Genomic DNA, 15,930 nt, shown 5'->3' with positions numbered 1-15,930 from the left:
TTTATCTTTTATACTTTCTTTTTTCTTTTTCCTTTTAAATATGATTTTCACTTTTATCTTTATCTTTTTACCTGTGTTCATATTTTTGTCTTTTTTTAAAATGCACTTTCACTTTTTATGTCTTCATTTTTCTTTTATTTATGTAAAGCACTTCACAATCACTGATATGTATGAATTGTACTATATTACAATTTACAATTTCACATTTGGCAGATGCTTTTATCCAAAGCGACGTACACATGAGATTTAAATACAACACAAGCAAGGTTCTAGTCAGGAGAGAACAATGAGAGTAAGTGCCATAAAGCTAAGTTCTGGTCCAACAGGACATAGGTGCTACGAGGCAATGTATAGAGTGCATAGAGGCAGATAAAGAGGTTTTTTTTTTTTTGGTTACACAGTCCATCAGGTGAGAAGGTGTTCACTAAAGAGCTGGGTCTTTAGCCTTTTCTTAAAGATTGAGATGGACTCTGTGGATCGAATGGAGTTTGGTAACTCGTTCCACCGCCAAGGAACCACAGAAGAGAAGAGTCTGGCTAGAGACTTAGGGCCTTGTTGTGGTGGCCGCACCAGGCGCCGTTCCTTGGCAGAGCGTAATGGGTGGGAGGGAGCGTAGACCTGAATGAGGGAGTTCAGGTAGGTTGGAGCCGTTTTGGTTGCTGCTTTGTAGGCCTTGAACTTGATGCGGGCAGTAACTGGGAGCCAGTGGAGGGATATGAACAGCGGAGTGACGTGCTCTTTTGGGCTGGTTGAAGACCAGACGCGCCGCTGCATTCTGGATCATCTGCAGAGGTTTGAGCATACATGCTGGGAGCCCTGCCAGTAAGGAGTTGCAGTAGTCAAGGCGTGATATTATAAGCGCCTGTACTAGGGGTTGTGCTGCATGCTCAGACAGGTAGGGTCTGATCTTCCTGATGTTGTACAGTGCAAATCGGCATGACCGAGCAACAGAAGCCACATGCTCCTTAAAGGTTAGTTGTTCATCAATCATGACACCTAAGTTTCTGGCAGACTTTGCGGGAATGAGCTGTGCTGATTCGAGCTGAATACTGATCTGTTGTACAGAGGGACTGGCTGGGATGACAAGGAGCTCAGTCTTTGTTAGGTTAAGCTGAAGGTGGCGTTCCTTCATCCATGCCGAGATATCGGCAAAGCATGCCGATATTCGTGCCGAGAGTGTGGGGTCGTCTGGCGGGAACGATAGGAGGAGCTGGGTATCGTCAGCATATGAATGGTATGAGAAGCCATGTGAGCGGATGACTGCACCAAGTGAGGTGGTGTATATTGAAAAGAGAAGGGGTCCAAGCACTGACCCTTGAGGTACCCCTGTGGACAAGCAAAGGGATTTAGACCCCTCTCCAAGACACTCTAAAGGATCTCCCTGAGAAACTCAAACCAGCAGAGAGCAGATCCTGAGAAGCCAAGCTCAGCAAGTGTGGAGTGGACCGTGTCAAAGGCAGCCGATAGGCCAAGCAACATTAGAACAGAGGACTGACCGGCAGCTCTAGCTGATCACAGTGTTTCCACTACAGAGCACAGTCTCAGTAGAGTGTCCGCGTTTGAAGCCAGACTGGTTAGGATCATACAAGTTGTTCTCAGAAAGGAATTCAGAGACTTGATTAAAGACTGTACGCTCAAGTGTCTTGGAAAGGAAGGTGAGGAGTGAAATCGGCCTGTAATTTTCAACCTGAGATGGGTTGAGTGTAGGTTTCTTTAGTAGCGGGGTAACCCGGGCTAGCTTAAAAGCAGTGGGGAACACATCCGTTGTGAGGAGTTGATGATATGATATAAGTTGATATGAATAAACTTGCCTTGCCTTGTTTTGTTTTTTTACTTTTACAATCAACTTTTAATAAAGTATTTTAGCTATTGAAATAAATTAGCATTATTTAATTTTTTATATATTATTTATTTCTGTCTTTTTTTTTAACATACCAAGCACTACTAATTGTTTCAAATATATTATTAGATTTATTTCAGTTAATTTTATTTCATTATTACTTAATTTAAAGTCAGGTCTTGTTTAACACTTTACGCTTATACTTTTGCATGTATTAGAACAAAAATAGTATTATTACCTTAGTAGAAGATTATTTGACATTGCCACTTCACATTCCGAACACATTGTCCATACAGTTTTGAAGTTGTGATTATGAGGCATTCTAAATTTTGTAGCATTTTGTACATTTGTACATTTTCCACCTTAGAAACATAGCTAAAGTACGACGATTTATAAATCAAAAAGATGCTGAAAAACTGATTCATGCCTTTATTTCAAGCCGACTCGATTACTGTAACGCACTTTTTACTTCTATTAACATCGTTATAAATAGGAATTTGGTTTTATGTGATCAAAAACAAGTATATTTGTTAAAAACATTTATTTATTCATGTTTATTGAGGAGTTTTCTCCCAGAGGAATATATAATGAAGAAATTTAAAAAATCAAATTATTATTATTCTGTTTCCCACAGAAATCTGGAGGACAAGAGTTCAGTTCAAATTCCCATCTGGACCATGTGCCTTTATAGAAAGGTTTTATGGTAGCACGTCATAGAAAAATCTTCAAACTCCAAAAGTTGACCATGTGTGATGACTGCAGATGTAAAATTTGGTAGTAAGTCATTTTAATTGATGCACATTTGCATGGCAATGAAAGAAAATATGACACTTTGGCATATTTGAACAAGCTATGGGGCGATTATCCAGAAAGAAACTACTTTTTCAAACTGTTTAGTGAAATATGACCTCTTCTCTATTTTACAAATGTATCTGAAGATGAAATTAGATATGTCTTTTGTTTATAATTGTTAATTGTTGTTGTTAGACCTTTTTCAGATGAGACACAAATGCACAGCATTTAAACATGTGTCTCGGGTAGATTGGGTTTGCAGGTTGAGGAATTCAGAAGTATTTTTTTGTCTAGTAATGAAATTTATTATTGACAAATCCAGAACATAAAACCCATTGTCACAACAATGTGTTCATAAACAGACATTTTATTGTTCATTCTCACCATTACAATTATAATTACTGCTTTAAAAGGAAAAGACGTATTAAACTAATGTTCACACATAGTGTCTTTTATCAATTGTTCAGTAATATAATTTTAGGTAAAACAAAACCATTAAAACGTTGTTGAAAGGTTTTAATCAAACAGTAACCTATCAAGTTAACAATCATGGCATTTTTTACATTAGATATAGATCAAACTTACCTCTAATTCAACAAAAAATTTGCCATTAGGAAAATACAACAAAACATTTAACACGTGCATACATGCGCATATGCCCATACATACACACACAGAGACATGCACAAAACACAAAAACCATTCAAACAACAGATTCCCGCATCCTATCACCATGAACTCACTTGTAACATCCGTGGAATTGGTTCACAGGCAAAAAGACTTAAGGTACTCAACCACATAAACAAATTACAAGCAGATATATGCCTTTTACAAAAAACTCATACATCCAAATCTGACTATCATAAATTAAGAATACCACAATTTAATCAAATCTTCTCCGCCCATTTCAACTCCAGGTAAAGAGGGGTAGCCATTTTAATACACAAAAACATCTCATTTATTCATAACAACACCATCACAGATCCTGAAGGACGATTTATCATAATAAATATCACAATACACAACAGCCCGATCACTATTGCATGTATCTACGGCCCAAATAATGACTCATCCTTTTTCCACACCTTTTTCACCTCTCTCTCCAATCTGTCTGACTCCCCAATAATAATCGGAGGAGATTTTAATACAGTCATGAACCCATCATTAGACAGGTCTAACAATTCAAACAGTACACGTAACTGCCAATCCACAGAAACAATTAAACAGTTCATGAGTGATTTTGGTCTTGGCGATGGTTGGCGATTAAAAATCTCAACTCTCTCATCTCTCCGTGCCATCGCACACCATCCTTGTTTCAAAAACCCTACCATAGCTACAATTCTGACAGCTTGGTGGTAATTTCACCAAATAACTAACGCCACAATCTCATCTACCAAACACACTCCCATCTGGAACAATCCTGACTTCTTAATGAACAGAAAACCACTAAACTTTGCATCATGGATTAGTAAAGGTATCACGCACCTCAAACATATCTTCCATAATAACACTCTGGTCTCATTCCCTCATTTGGTCCAGAAGTACGGCATTGGGGAGAATCACTTTTTAGAAATGCTCTATTCAGACCAAAATGAACATTAAATCATCTAACTTAGATCTTCCCCCATTAACATTAGACCTGATCAACATCACTACTAAAAAAAACACTACTATCCAAAATCTACAAGATAATTTCCACATCTGACCTAACAATATCCATCCCTTCAAAAAATGGGAACAAGACCTACAGGTCATCCCCGGTGGCGACTTCTGGACCCAAATCTGCAAAAACATCTTCTCTATATCCACCAACACAAACATCCAACATACAATACAAGATTATTCATAGAGTACACTACACGGGGAAAAGGATGTTTAAAATGGGTTTATAGACTCTGACATTTGTCCGCACTGCACACAAAACACCACAGACAGCTATATACATGCCACATGGGACTGCACACCAATTAAACAATTCTGGCGGACATCACTGACAACCTCTCTCTTCTTTTAGGCTGCCACATCCCACTATCCCCTCCACTCTGCTGCTAGAGACATATCCAACATCAACCTAAACAACACATCCAGTAGAATACTCTCCATAGCCTTAACCATCGCCAAGAAAACTATCCTCATGAACTGGAAATCAAGGAACACAATCAATATCACACTTTGGAAAAATCTACTAATCAAATACATATCAATGGAAAAATTATCTGCCTCCATTAAAAAACAAACCACTGATATTGACATAATCTGGAATCCATTCATCTATACCCTAAATTCTTAATTTCCGCGCCGATTTCACTCATCACCTCTTTTTGCCTGTCCACCATCCACAATAAACATGCACACCGTCATTCACACAAACATATCTGCCATTACGCATACACCGTGATCCCTACAAATCTTTAATCTGACATACACTTGCACACACACAGGCATCACACATATATACCCAACAAACATACACACATTCAGACGCCCCCAGCTCCCTCTAATCTATGCCTCCCTCCCGTTTTCTTTTCCTCTCTTCTCACTCTCTTTCCCTCTTAACTGCTCCATCATTATTATTATTATTATGTGTACTTACTACTTCCTTATATATTCTTTTCATTTCTAATAAAATATATTGTTATTATGGTTATTATTATTATCAATAATATGTGTAAGTTATTATTATATTACATTATTATTATATATTTTTTTTTTCTTTCATGATGTTTATTTTTTCTTCTTCTCTATTACCAGTGATATTATTATTATTATTATTATTGTTACTATTATTATTTTTTATCATTGTTAGTATCATTATTATTATTGTTGTTATTATTACTATTATTACCTTTTTTTACATTTTTTTATTATTTATGTTTTTATTTTATCCACCCTGCTCTTATAATTTCTTGTAATGTTATCATTATTACTATTGATCACTATTGATTACTATTGATTACTATTGTTACTATTGTTGCTGTTGTTATTGTTATTATTACCATTATTATATTTTTATTATTGTTGTTATTAAGAGTTGTGGAGGAGATGGCGATAATAATAGTTATAAATATTATAGGCACGCACACCTGCCACACTCTCTCTCCCTCCCACACACTCATTCAACATCTTCCTCCCCCTCCCTCTCCCCCCTGCCCCTCCACAATACAATCCCCACCCCCTCCAATACAACCCACTCCACCTCCCACACCTCCACCCCACCCCCCACCACCGCCAGCTGGGTTAAATCTCTATCACAGACCGGTAGTTTCACTGCCTCCCCTGGAATTTTGCCCATCATTTCACATCGAGACAGACCTTGCAGTTTGGCAAGTGCTACCCTCACATCCTCAAGAGGGAGGGGCAGGAGTGAAGCTAAGACTGGTGACGATAGTGATAATAATAATAATAAAATAAATAAATAAATAACTAGAAATAACCGCCTCGCGGTTGTATGCCTCCGCCAACAAGTCAAGTTGCAGTTTACATCCATGTCTGTCCAGACTGATAAAATATATGTAGTGAAGACTTTGAAGGAATTTAATAAAAGGTTTAGACATTTGTGTGAAATTTTGTCATAATTAGCATATGAATTCTTGAGTTATGGCCAAAAACGTCTTTTGTGAGGTAACAGTGACCTTGACCTAAAAAAGGACTACAGTTGAAAATTAGCCAGCTGGCTAACACTTGCACATTTACAGAAATGTTGATTAATGTGTGTTGTCCTTATAAACAAACAAACCTTTGACCTTTGACCACCAAATTCCAATCAGTTCATCCTTGAGTCCAAGTGGAAGTTTGTGTCTGATGTAATGAAATTCCCTCCAGGCGTTCCTGAGATATCACGTTCATGACAATGGGACGGACGTGAGGTCACAGTGACCTTGACCTTTGACGTTTGACAACCAAAATCTAATCAGTTCATCCTTGAGTCCAAGTGGACGTTTGTGCCAAATTTGAAGAAATTCCCTCAAGGCGTTCCTGAGATATCGCGTTCACGAGAATGGGACAGAGGTACGTACGTAGGGATGGACGGACAGACAACCCGAAAACATAATGGCTCCAGCCACGGCTTTCGCCGGCGCGGAGGCATAAAAATAAATAAATGGGACACACTTAAATAGGCTGGGTCCTACAGTTGGCAGGCCCCCTCCCCAGGGTCTGGGGACTGCCACAGTTGCGCCCAGCCAGAAATCTCAGACCAAGCTCCTTAGCCCCTCCCTCCTCTACTCCCTTCACTACACCCTCTCATTATCTGCAGTGGACCCCTGGGGTCCATTCCAGAAAGCAGGTTCAACAAACTCTGAGTCTAACCCTGAACTCTGAGTTGATTAACCCCGAGATAGGAAACTCTGAGTTTTCGGTTCCAGAACAGCTGATCTGAGTTAGTTCAATCAACTCTGAGTATGTTCACCCTGAGTTAAGCGCGTGCGTGACGGCAATAAAAAGCCATCATCAATAGAGCTCCGATACTACGATGCACCATGGCAACAGGTAAATAAAAGGTAAAGCCTCCATTTTAATCCAGTGGACATAGAGATATTAATGCATGTGTATGCAGACGGTGCACAATTATCTTTAACAAAAAAAGAGCCTGAGTCAGAGTGGGGAAAAGTGTCAATAAGTTAACACAATAAAGTTTTATTTAGTGTTGTCCATTAATTCATTTTTTACCAGACTTACATTTCCTTAATGGATGATAAAGTGGTGGAATCTGATTGTATTAGGCTATTAGCCTACATTACATTTTAAATATATTTGTTCAGCTTTAATCTGACGGGGACAAAACACAGGGGTCAGCAACTGAAGATGAAAAACATGGTTAAAGATTTAAGAAATATATAGATCAAAGACAAATAGACATGATTGTAAGCTCACAATCTGATCCAGTAATGTGTTTGGTGATTTGCACTTGAAAAGGCATCGAGGTTAAAATACAGTAGATTTTAAATTTTTAGATATCTATTTGTATCTTGGCTCAACAGCATTCAGTGACTTTATTTCAGCTACTTCAACAAATGTAGTAAATTTAAACATTGTCACTGAAATGCTGTTAAAACACGTTAAGACTATGCACCATATTTAAAAAACTAACTTTCAAACTACATTCTGCAGCTGCACGATCCTGCTCACACAAATATTAACATATAATCTCCAATATTATAGGAATGATGTTCCATCAGTGCGACCAATCACATCATGAGTGATAGAGATAATTATTCAATGATCCTACGTGTCTAAAGCTTCATACCGATTTTGTAAATTTAATCTGAGATTACACATTATGTGCAATAAACATTTCAGTGCAGGAACTGCTCTAACAAACTGACAGCTGTCTGTGTGCACAGAGTCACAGTGTTATAAAAAAAAGGAAAAAAAAGAACTTCCACTCGCAAAAAGGATATGCAGAGGTTTTATTGTGAACTGAGGGTGAATTCACGCTGTGTAGGCTAAGGCAGAAAACCGCTGTTCAAAGAAATGACTGATGCGCATAAAAGCGGTAACTTTAGATAGTCCTTGAGTAACAAACTAATATCCAACCAGGATTTTGATTCTGACATACAATAAAACTTGAATGAATGAGGAAAAAACAGCGTGTCTGGCTCTGTAAGAGGGAGGAGACAGAGAGAAACTCAGGGTTTGTTGAAGAAAACCTGCCAGCGAGCAGGTTAGGTTTGCAGAGTCAGTTACCATGGTAACTGACCCAGAGTTTAAGTTACCTCTCTTTCTGGAAGTGAAAACCCGGAGTTTCCCTCATCTCAGGGTTAACAAACTCAGAATTTTCACTAAACCCGCTTTCTGGAATACCACCCTGGTCACAAACACCTCCTGCAGCTCCCCTCCCACCCCCATCCCCAACCTCAACTCCACCGAACTCCCTCCCGAGACCCCTTCCACACTACCACACAGATATACACACCAACACACTCATATGCACATATTTAGGCACATTAACCCCTCTCATTTGAACCTTCACTCCCTCAAAGACCATCGAGTTGAACTCTTTTCTTTCTGCTTGTTTGTTTGTTGGTTTGTTTTCTCTTTTTTGTTTTGTTTTGTTCTGTTTTGATTATGTCTGATTATTTTGTGACTTTGTTACCTCTTCTGTCCTGTCTTCTAACACCATGTTTTGTATTGTTTTACTTGTATTGTTATCACTTTTATTATAAAAAAAAAATAAAAAAATAAAAAATAACACGTGCAATGGAACCAATAATGATAAGGAGGGTGCAATTAATATACAATACAAAGACTCATTTGTGTTATGATTTCAGCTACTAGTTACTAATTGAGCAATGTAATAAATTAAGATACAGATTCTGACATTATGATTTGTTGCAAAATAGAATAAATTACTCTATAGCGTTTAAGTTGACGTGCTATAGTACGGAAGAGGATTAGGGCCACATGTGAAAAATGTATTTGAGTTCTGAGTTTAAAGTCAGAACTCAAATACATTTTTCACATGTGGCCCTAATCCTCTTCCGTACTATAGAAATAAGTGGATGTTGTATTAACATTATTTATATGTAATATTAATTAACTTTCTGTACTCACTTACTTACCAAACAAGAGCAAAAGCGTTGATTGTCTTCAAAAAGACTCCAAAGCTTAATCAGCAATAATTTAGCAAATGACAGAAATGCTGACTAGTCATGTTTTTTTTTTTTTGTTCTATTTGCATTTCCATTTTGGAACCTTTGGATCTTTTGAAATATTTTATGGTAGCAGACTGTAGAAAAAAAACAACCAGATCTTTCAATTCTAATTCAAGTTGATTGTGTATGATCACAGAAGATGTAAAATGTGGTACTATATTAGAACTTGTTTCAAAAGGTGATATTAACGTGACAATGAAGAACTGTAAAAGTGGAAGTACTACTATTTTTGGCATGCTTGAACTATCTATGGAGCAATTATTTACATATTAAAATTAAAAAGAAAAAAGTAATATTTATATAGTTTGTCAGATATGACTTATTGTCTTACCTAGAAATGTAGCTGAAGATGACCTAAGAGATGTTTTTTGTTTATAATTTAATTGGTGTTTGAACAGTGGAAAATGGGATGAAAAATTATAATGCTATGACTATGACTTACCATTGTGCTGCTACTGAATGTAGACAAAGGTATGGTAGTTGATGGTGCTGCCGATGTAGTTGTTGGTTGTGCTGTTGTAGTTGTTGGAGGAGCTGATGTAGTTGTTGGTGCTGCTCTTGAAGTTGTTGGTGCTGCTGTTGTAGTTCTGGGAGCTGCTGTTGTAGTTTGAACATTTGTGGTGGTTGGAGGAGCTGATGTAGTTGTTGGTGCTGATATTGTAGTTGTTGGTGCTGCTGTTATAGTTGTGGGGGTTGCTGTTGTAGGTTTAACAGTTGTGGTGGTTGGGGGAGTAGATGTTGGAGTTGCTGTTGTAGATGTTGGAGGAGCTGTTGTGGTTATTGGTTTTGCTGTTGTAGTTGTGCGAGGGGCTGTTGTAGACTGGGCAGTTGTGGTGGTAGAACGAGCAGTTGTATTTGTTGGTGCTGCAGTTATAGTTGTTGGTGGAGCTGTTTTAGTTGTTGGAAGAGCTGTTGTAATTGGTTGTGCAACTACTGTTGTAGTTCTGGCAATTGTGGTGGTTGCAGCTGCAGTTGTAGTTGGTTGGACTGTTGTGGTTGTGGGAGCTGCTGTTGTAGTGTGGGCAGTTGTGGTGGTAGGAGGAACTATTGTAATTGTTGATTCTGCTGTTGTCGTCGTTGGTACAACTGTGGTGGGTGCTGCTGTTGTACCTTGGGCAGTTGTTGTGGTTGGGGGAGCAGTTGTAGTTGGTTGTGCTGTTGCAGTCATTGGAGGAGCTGATACAGTTGTTGGTGCTGCTGTTGTAGTAGTTTGTGCAGTTGTTGTTGTTGTGGGAGCTGCTGTTGTAGTCTGGGCAATTGTGGTAGGAGGAAATGTTGTAGTTGTTGGTTGTGCTGTTGTAGTTGTTGGTTGCGCTGTTGTAGTTGTTGGAGGAGCTGTTGTAGTTGTTGGTGCAGCTGTGGTGGGTGCTGCTGTTGTACTTTGGGCAGTTCTGCTTGGAGAAGCAGTTGTAGTTGTTGGAGGAGCTGGTGTAGTTGTTGGTGCTGCTCTTGTAGTTGTTGGTGCTGCTGTTGTAGTTGTGGGAGCTGCTGTTGTAGTTTCAACAGTTGTAATGGGTGGAGGAGTAGATGTAGTTGTTGGTGCTGATGTTGTAGTTGGTTTGCTTGCTGTTGAACTTTGGGCAGTTATGGTGGTGGTGGGAGGAGCAGGTGTCCTTGGAGTTGCTGGTGTAGTCTGGGCAGTTGTGGTGGTAGGAGGAACTGTTGTAGTTGATTGTGCTGTTGTAGTAGTTGAAGGAGCTGTTGTAGTTGTAGGTACAGCTGTGGTTGGTGCTGCTGTTGTAGTTGGGGCAGTTGTTCTGCTTGGAGGAGCAGTTTTAGTTGTTGGCTGTGCTGTTGTAGTTGTTGGTGGAGCTGTTTTAGTTGTTGGAAGAACTGTTGTAGTTGGTTGGGCTGTTGTGGTTGTGGGAGTTGCTGTTGTAGTGTGGGCAGTTGTGGTGGTAGGAGGAACTATTGTAGTTGCTGATTCTGCTGTTGTCGTCGTTGGTACAGCTGTGGTGTGTGCTGCTGTTGTACCTTGGGCAGTTGTTATGGTTGAGGGAGCAGTTGTAGTTGTTGGTAGTGCTGTCGTAGTTGTTGGAGGAGTTGATGCAATTGTTGGTGCTGCTGTTGTAGTAGTTGTTGGGGCAGTTGTTGTGGGTGCTGCTGTTGCAGTCTGGGCAGTTGTGGTGGTAGGAGGAACTGTTGTAGTTGTTGGTTGTGCTGTTGTAATTGTTGGAGGAGCTGATGTAATTGTTGGTGCTGCTCTTGCAGTTGTTGGTGCTGCTGTTGTAGTTGTGGGAGCTGCTGTTGTAGTTTCAACAGTTGTGGTGGTTGGAGGAGTAGATGTAGTTGTTTGTGCTGCTGTTGTAGATGTTGGAGGAGCTGTTATAGTTGTTGTTTTGGCTGCTGTTGTACTTTGGGCAGTTGTGGTGGGAGGAGCAGGTGTCGTTGGTTGCACTGTTGTAGTTGTGCGAGGGGCTGTTGTAGACTGGGCCATTGTGGTGGTAGGTGGAAATGTTGTAGTTGTTGGTGCTGCTGTTGTAGTTGTTGGTGGAGCTGTTGTAGTCATTGGAAGAGCTGTTGTAATTGTTGGTGGAACTACTGTTGTATGTTGGGTAGTTATGGTGGTTGCAGCTGCAGTTGTAGTTGTTGGTTGTGCTGTTGTAGTCGTTGGAGGAGCTGATGCAGTTGTTGGTTTGGTTGCTGTTGAACTTTGGGCAGTTATGGTGGTGGTGGGAGGAGCAGGTGTCCTTGGAGTTGCTGGTGTAGTCTGGGCAGTTGTGGTGGTAGGAGGAACTGTTGTAGTTGATTGTGCTGTTGTAGTAGTTGAAGGAGCTGTTGTAGTTGTAGGTACAGCTGTGGTTGGTGCTGCTGTTGTAGTTGGGGCAGTTGTTCTGCTTGGAGGAGCAGTTTTAGTTGTTGGCTGTGCTGTTGTAGTTGTTGGTGGAGCTGTTTTAGTTGTTGGAAGAACTGTTGTAGTTGGTTGGGCTGTTGTGGTTGTGGGAGTTGCTGTTGTAGTGTGGGCAGTTGTGGTGGTAGGAGGAACTATTGTAGTTGCTGATTCTGCTGTTGTCGTCGTTGGTACAGCTGTGGTGTGTGCTGCTGTTGTACCTTGGGCAGTTGTTATGGTTGAGGGAGCAGTTGTAGTTGTTGGTAGTGCTGTCGTAGTTGTTGGAGGAGTTGATGCAATTGTTGGTGCTGCTGTTGTAGTAGTTGTTGGGGCAGTTGTTGTGGGTGCTGCTGTTGCAGTCTGGGCAGTTGTGGTGGTAGGAGGAACTGTTGTAGTTGTTGGTTGTGCTGTTGTAATTGTTGGAGGAGCTGATGTAATTGTTGGTGCTGCTCTTGCAGTTGTTGGTGCTGCTGTTGTAGTTGTGGGAGCTGCTGTTGTAGTTTCAACAGTTGTGGTGGTTGGAGGAGTAGATGTAGTTGTTTGTGCTGCTGTTGTAGATGTTGGAGGAGCTGTTATAGTTGTTGTTTTGGCTGCTGTTGTACTTTGGGCAGTTGTGGTGGGAGGAGCAGGTGTCGTTGGTTGCACTGTTGTAGTTGTGCGAGGGGCTGTTGTAGACTGGGCCATTGTGGTGGTAGGTGGAAATGTTGTAGTTGTTGGTGCTGCTGTTGTAGTTGTTGGTGGAGCTGTTGTAGTCATTGGAAGAGCTGTTGTAATTGTTGGTGGAACTACTGTTGTATGTTGGGTAGTTATGGTGGTTGCAGCTGCAGTTGTAGTTGTTGGTTGTGCTGTTGTAGTCGTTGGAGGAGCTGATGCAGTTGTTGGTTTGGTTGCTGTTGAACTTTGGGCAGTTGTGGTGGTGGTGGGAGGAGCAGGTGTCCTTGGAGTTGCTGGTGTAGTCTGGGCAGTTGTGGTGGTAGGAGGAACTGCTGTAGTTGATTGTGTTGTTGTAGTAGTTGAAGGAGCTGTTGTAGTTGTAGGTGCAGCTGTGGTTGGTGCTGCTGTTGTAGTTGGGGCAGTTGCTCTGCTTGGAGGAGCAGTTTTAGTTGTTGGTTGTGCTGTTGTAGTTGTTGGTGGAGCTGTTTTAGTTGCTGGAAGAGCTGTTGTAATTGTTTGTGCAACTACTGTTGTAGTTCTGGCAATTGTGGTGGTTGCAGCTGCAGTTGTAGTTGGTTGGGCTGTTGTGGTTGTGGGAGCTGTTGTAGTGTGGGCAGTTGTGGTGGTAGGAGGAACTGTTGTAGTTGTTGGAGGAGCTGCTGTAGTTGTTGGTGCAGCTGTGGTGGGTGCTGCTGTTGTACTTTGGGCAGTTCTGCTTGGAGAAGCAGTTGTAGTTGTTGGAGGAGCTGATGTAGTTGTTGGTGCTGCTCTTGTAGTTGTTGGTGCTGCTGTTGTAGTTGTGGGAGCTGCTGTTGTAGTTTCAATACTTGTAGAGGGTCGAGCAGTAGATGTAGTTGTTGGTGCTGATGTTGTAGTTGGTTTGGTTGCTGTTGAACTTTGGGCAGTTGTGGTGGTGGTGGGAGGAGCAGGTGTCCTTGGAGTTGCTGGTGTAGTCTGGGCAGTTGTGGTGGTAGGAGGAACTGTTGTAGTTGATTGTGCTGTTGTTGTAGTTGAAGGAGCTGTTGTAGTTGTAGGTACAGCTGTGGTTGGTGCTGCTGTTGTAGTTGGGGTAGTTGTTCTGCTTGGAGGAGCAGTTGTAGTTGTTGGTGCTGCTGTTGTAGTTGGTGGAGCTGTTGTATTTGTTGGAAGAGCTGTTGTAATTGTTGGTGGAACTACTGTTGTATGTTGGGCAGTTGTGGTGGTTGCAGCTGCAGTTGTAGTTGTTGGTTGTGCTGTTGGAGTCATTGGAGGAGCTGATGCAGTTGTTGGTGCTGCTGTTGTAGTTGTTGTTATTGTTATTGTGGGAGACTCTGTTGTAGTCGGGGCAGTTGTGGTGGTAGGAGGAACTGTTGTAGTTGTTGATTGTGCTGTTGTAGTTGTTGGAGGAGCTGATGTAGTTGTTGGTGCTGCTGTGGTGGGTGCTGCTGTTGTACTTTGGGCAGATCTGCTTGGAGAAGCAGTTGCAGTTGTTGGAGGAGCTGATATAGTTGTTGGTGCTGCTCTTGTAGTTGTTGGTGCTGCTGTTGTAGTTGTGGGAGCTGCTGTTGTAGTTTCAACAGTTGTGGTGGTTGAAGGAGTAGATGTAGTTGTTTGTGCTGCTGTTGTAGATGTTGGAGGAGCTGTTGTAGTTGTTGGTGTAGCTGTGGTGGGTGCTGCTGTTGTATTTTGGGCAGTTCTGCTTGGAGAAGCAGTTGTAGTTGTTGGAGGAGCTGATGTAGTTGTTGGTGCTGCTGTTGTAGTAGTTGGTGCTGCTGTTGTAGTTGTGGGAGCTGCTGTTGTAGTTTCAACAGTTGTAGTGGGTGGAGGAGTAGATGTAATTGTTGGTGCTGATGTTGTAGTTGGTTTGCTTGCTCTTGAACTTTGGGCAGTTGTGGTGGTGGTGGGAGGAGCAGGTGTTCTTGTAGTTGTTGGTTGTGCTGTTGTAATTGTTGGAGGAGCTGATGTAGTTGTTGGTGCTGCTCTTGTAGTTGTTGGTGCTGCTGTTGTAGTTGTGGGAGCTGCTGTTGTAGTTTCAACAGTTGTAGTGGGTGGAGGAGTAGATGTAGTTGTTGGTGCTGATGTTGTAGTTGGTTTGGTTGCTGTTGAACTTTGGGCAGTTGTGGTGGTGGTGGGAGGAGCAGGTGTTCTTGTAGTTCTTGGTTGTGCTGTTGTAATTGTTGGAGGAGCTGATGTAGTTGTTGGTGCTGCTCTTGCAGTTGTTGGTGCTGCTGTTGTAGTTGTGGGAGCTGCTGTTGTAGTTTCAACAGTTGTGGTGGTTGGAGGAGTAGATGTAGTTGTTTGTGCTGCTGTTGTAGATGTTGGAGGAGCTGTTATAGTTGTTGTTTTGGCTGCTGTTTTACTTTGGGCAGTTGTGGTGGGAGGAGGAGCAGGTGTCGTTGTTGGTTGCACTGTTGTAGTTGTGCGAGGGGCTGTTGTAGACTGGGCCGTTGTGATGGTAGGTGGAACTGTTGTAGTTGTTGGTGCTGCTGTTGTAGTTGTTGGTGGAGCTATTGTAGTTGTTGGTGGAACTACTGTTGTTGTATGTTGGGCAGTTGTGGTGGTTGCAGCTGCAGTTGTAGTTGTTAGTTGTGCTGTTGTAGTCGTTGGAGGAGCTGATGCAGTTGTTGGTGCTGCTGTTGTAGTTGTTGTTATTGTGGGAGCCTCTGTTGTAGTCTGGGCAGTTGTGGTGGTAGGAGGAACTGTTGTAGTTGTTGATTGTGCTGTTGTAGTTGTTGTAGGAGCTGATGCAGTTGTTGGTGCTGCTGTGGTGGGTGCTGCTGTTGTACTTTGGGCAGTTCTGCTTGGAGAAGCAGTTGTAGTTGTTGGAGGAGCTGATGTAGTTGTTGGTGCTGCTCTTGTTGTTGTGGGAGCTGCTGTTGTAGTTTCAACGGTTGTAGTGGGTGGAGGAGTATATGTAGTTGTTGGTGCTGATGTTGTAGTTGGTTTGGTTGCTGTTGAACTTTGGGCAGTTGTGGTGGTGGTGGGAGGAGCAGGTGTCTTTGGAGTTGCTGGTGTAGTCTGGGCAGTTATGGTGGTAGGAGGAACTGTTGTAGTTGATTGTGCTGTTGTAGTAGTTAAAGGAGCTGTTGTAGTTGTAGGTGCAGCTGTAGTTAGTGCTGCTATTGTAGTTGGGGCAGTTGTTCTGCTTGGAGGAGCAGTTTTAGTTGTTGGTTGTGCTGTTG

At 41.6% G+C, this 15,930-nt stretch overlaps 1 protein-coding gene across 1 annotated transcript in view; it reads right to left on the bottom strand.

Annotated features, from left to right (window-relative positions):
• Window positions 1-15,867, bottom strand: part of LOC139649794 (probable serine/threonine-protein kinase DDB_G0282963) — a gene marked incomplete at its 5' end in the record, with an annotated part of 41,090 nt that extends 25,223 nt beyond the window's left edge. Inside the window, 13 exons of the mRNA XM_071526298.1 lie at window positions 9,998-10,105; window positions 10,220-10,773; window positions 10,861-11,042; window positions 11,234-11,349; window positions 11,588-12,119; window positions 12,311-12,475; window positions 12,665-13,632; window positions 13,715-14,310; window positions 14,449-14,541; window positions 14,629-14,769; window positions 14,857-14,976; window positions 15,109-15,621; window positions 15,709-15,867. Coding sequence (XP_071382399.1) covers window positions 9,998-10,105; window positions 10,220-10,773; window positions 10,861-11,042; window positions 11,234-11,349; window positions 11,588-12,119; window positions 12,311-12,475; window positions 12,665-13,632; window positions 13,715-14,310; window positions 14,449-14,541; window positions 14,629-14,769; window positions 14,857-14,976; window positions 15,109-15,621; window positions 15,709-15,867 — 4,247 coding nt within the window. The remainder of the gene's footprint in view (window positions 1-9,997; window positions 10,106-10,219; window positions 10,774-10,860; window positions 11,043-11,233; window positions 11,350-11,587; window positions 12,120-12,310; window positions 12,476-12,664; window positions 13,633-13,714; window positions 14,311-14,448; window positions 14,542-14,628; window positions 14,770-14,856; window positions 14,977-15,108; window positions 15,622-15,708) is intronic.
• Window positions 15,868-15,930: the final 63 nt, after the last annotated feature.

This window comes from Centroberyx affinis, unplaced genomic scaffold (assembly GCF_046629955.1).
Source record: "Centroberyx affinis isolate AG114_WGS23_722 - 3 ecotype Tasmania unplaced genomic scaffold, CSIRO-AGI_Caff_v1 ptg001396l_1, whole genome shotgun sequence".
NCBI lineage: Eukaryota > Metazoa > Chordata > Actinopteri > Beryciformes > Berycidae > Centroberyx > Centroberyx affinis.
This window is presented reverse-complemented; position numbering and strand designations above follow the sequence as displayed.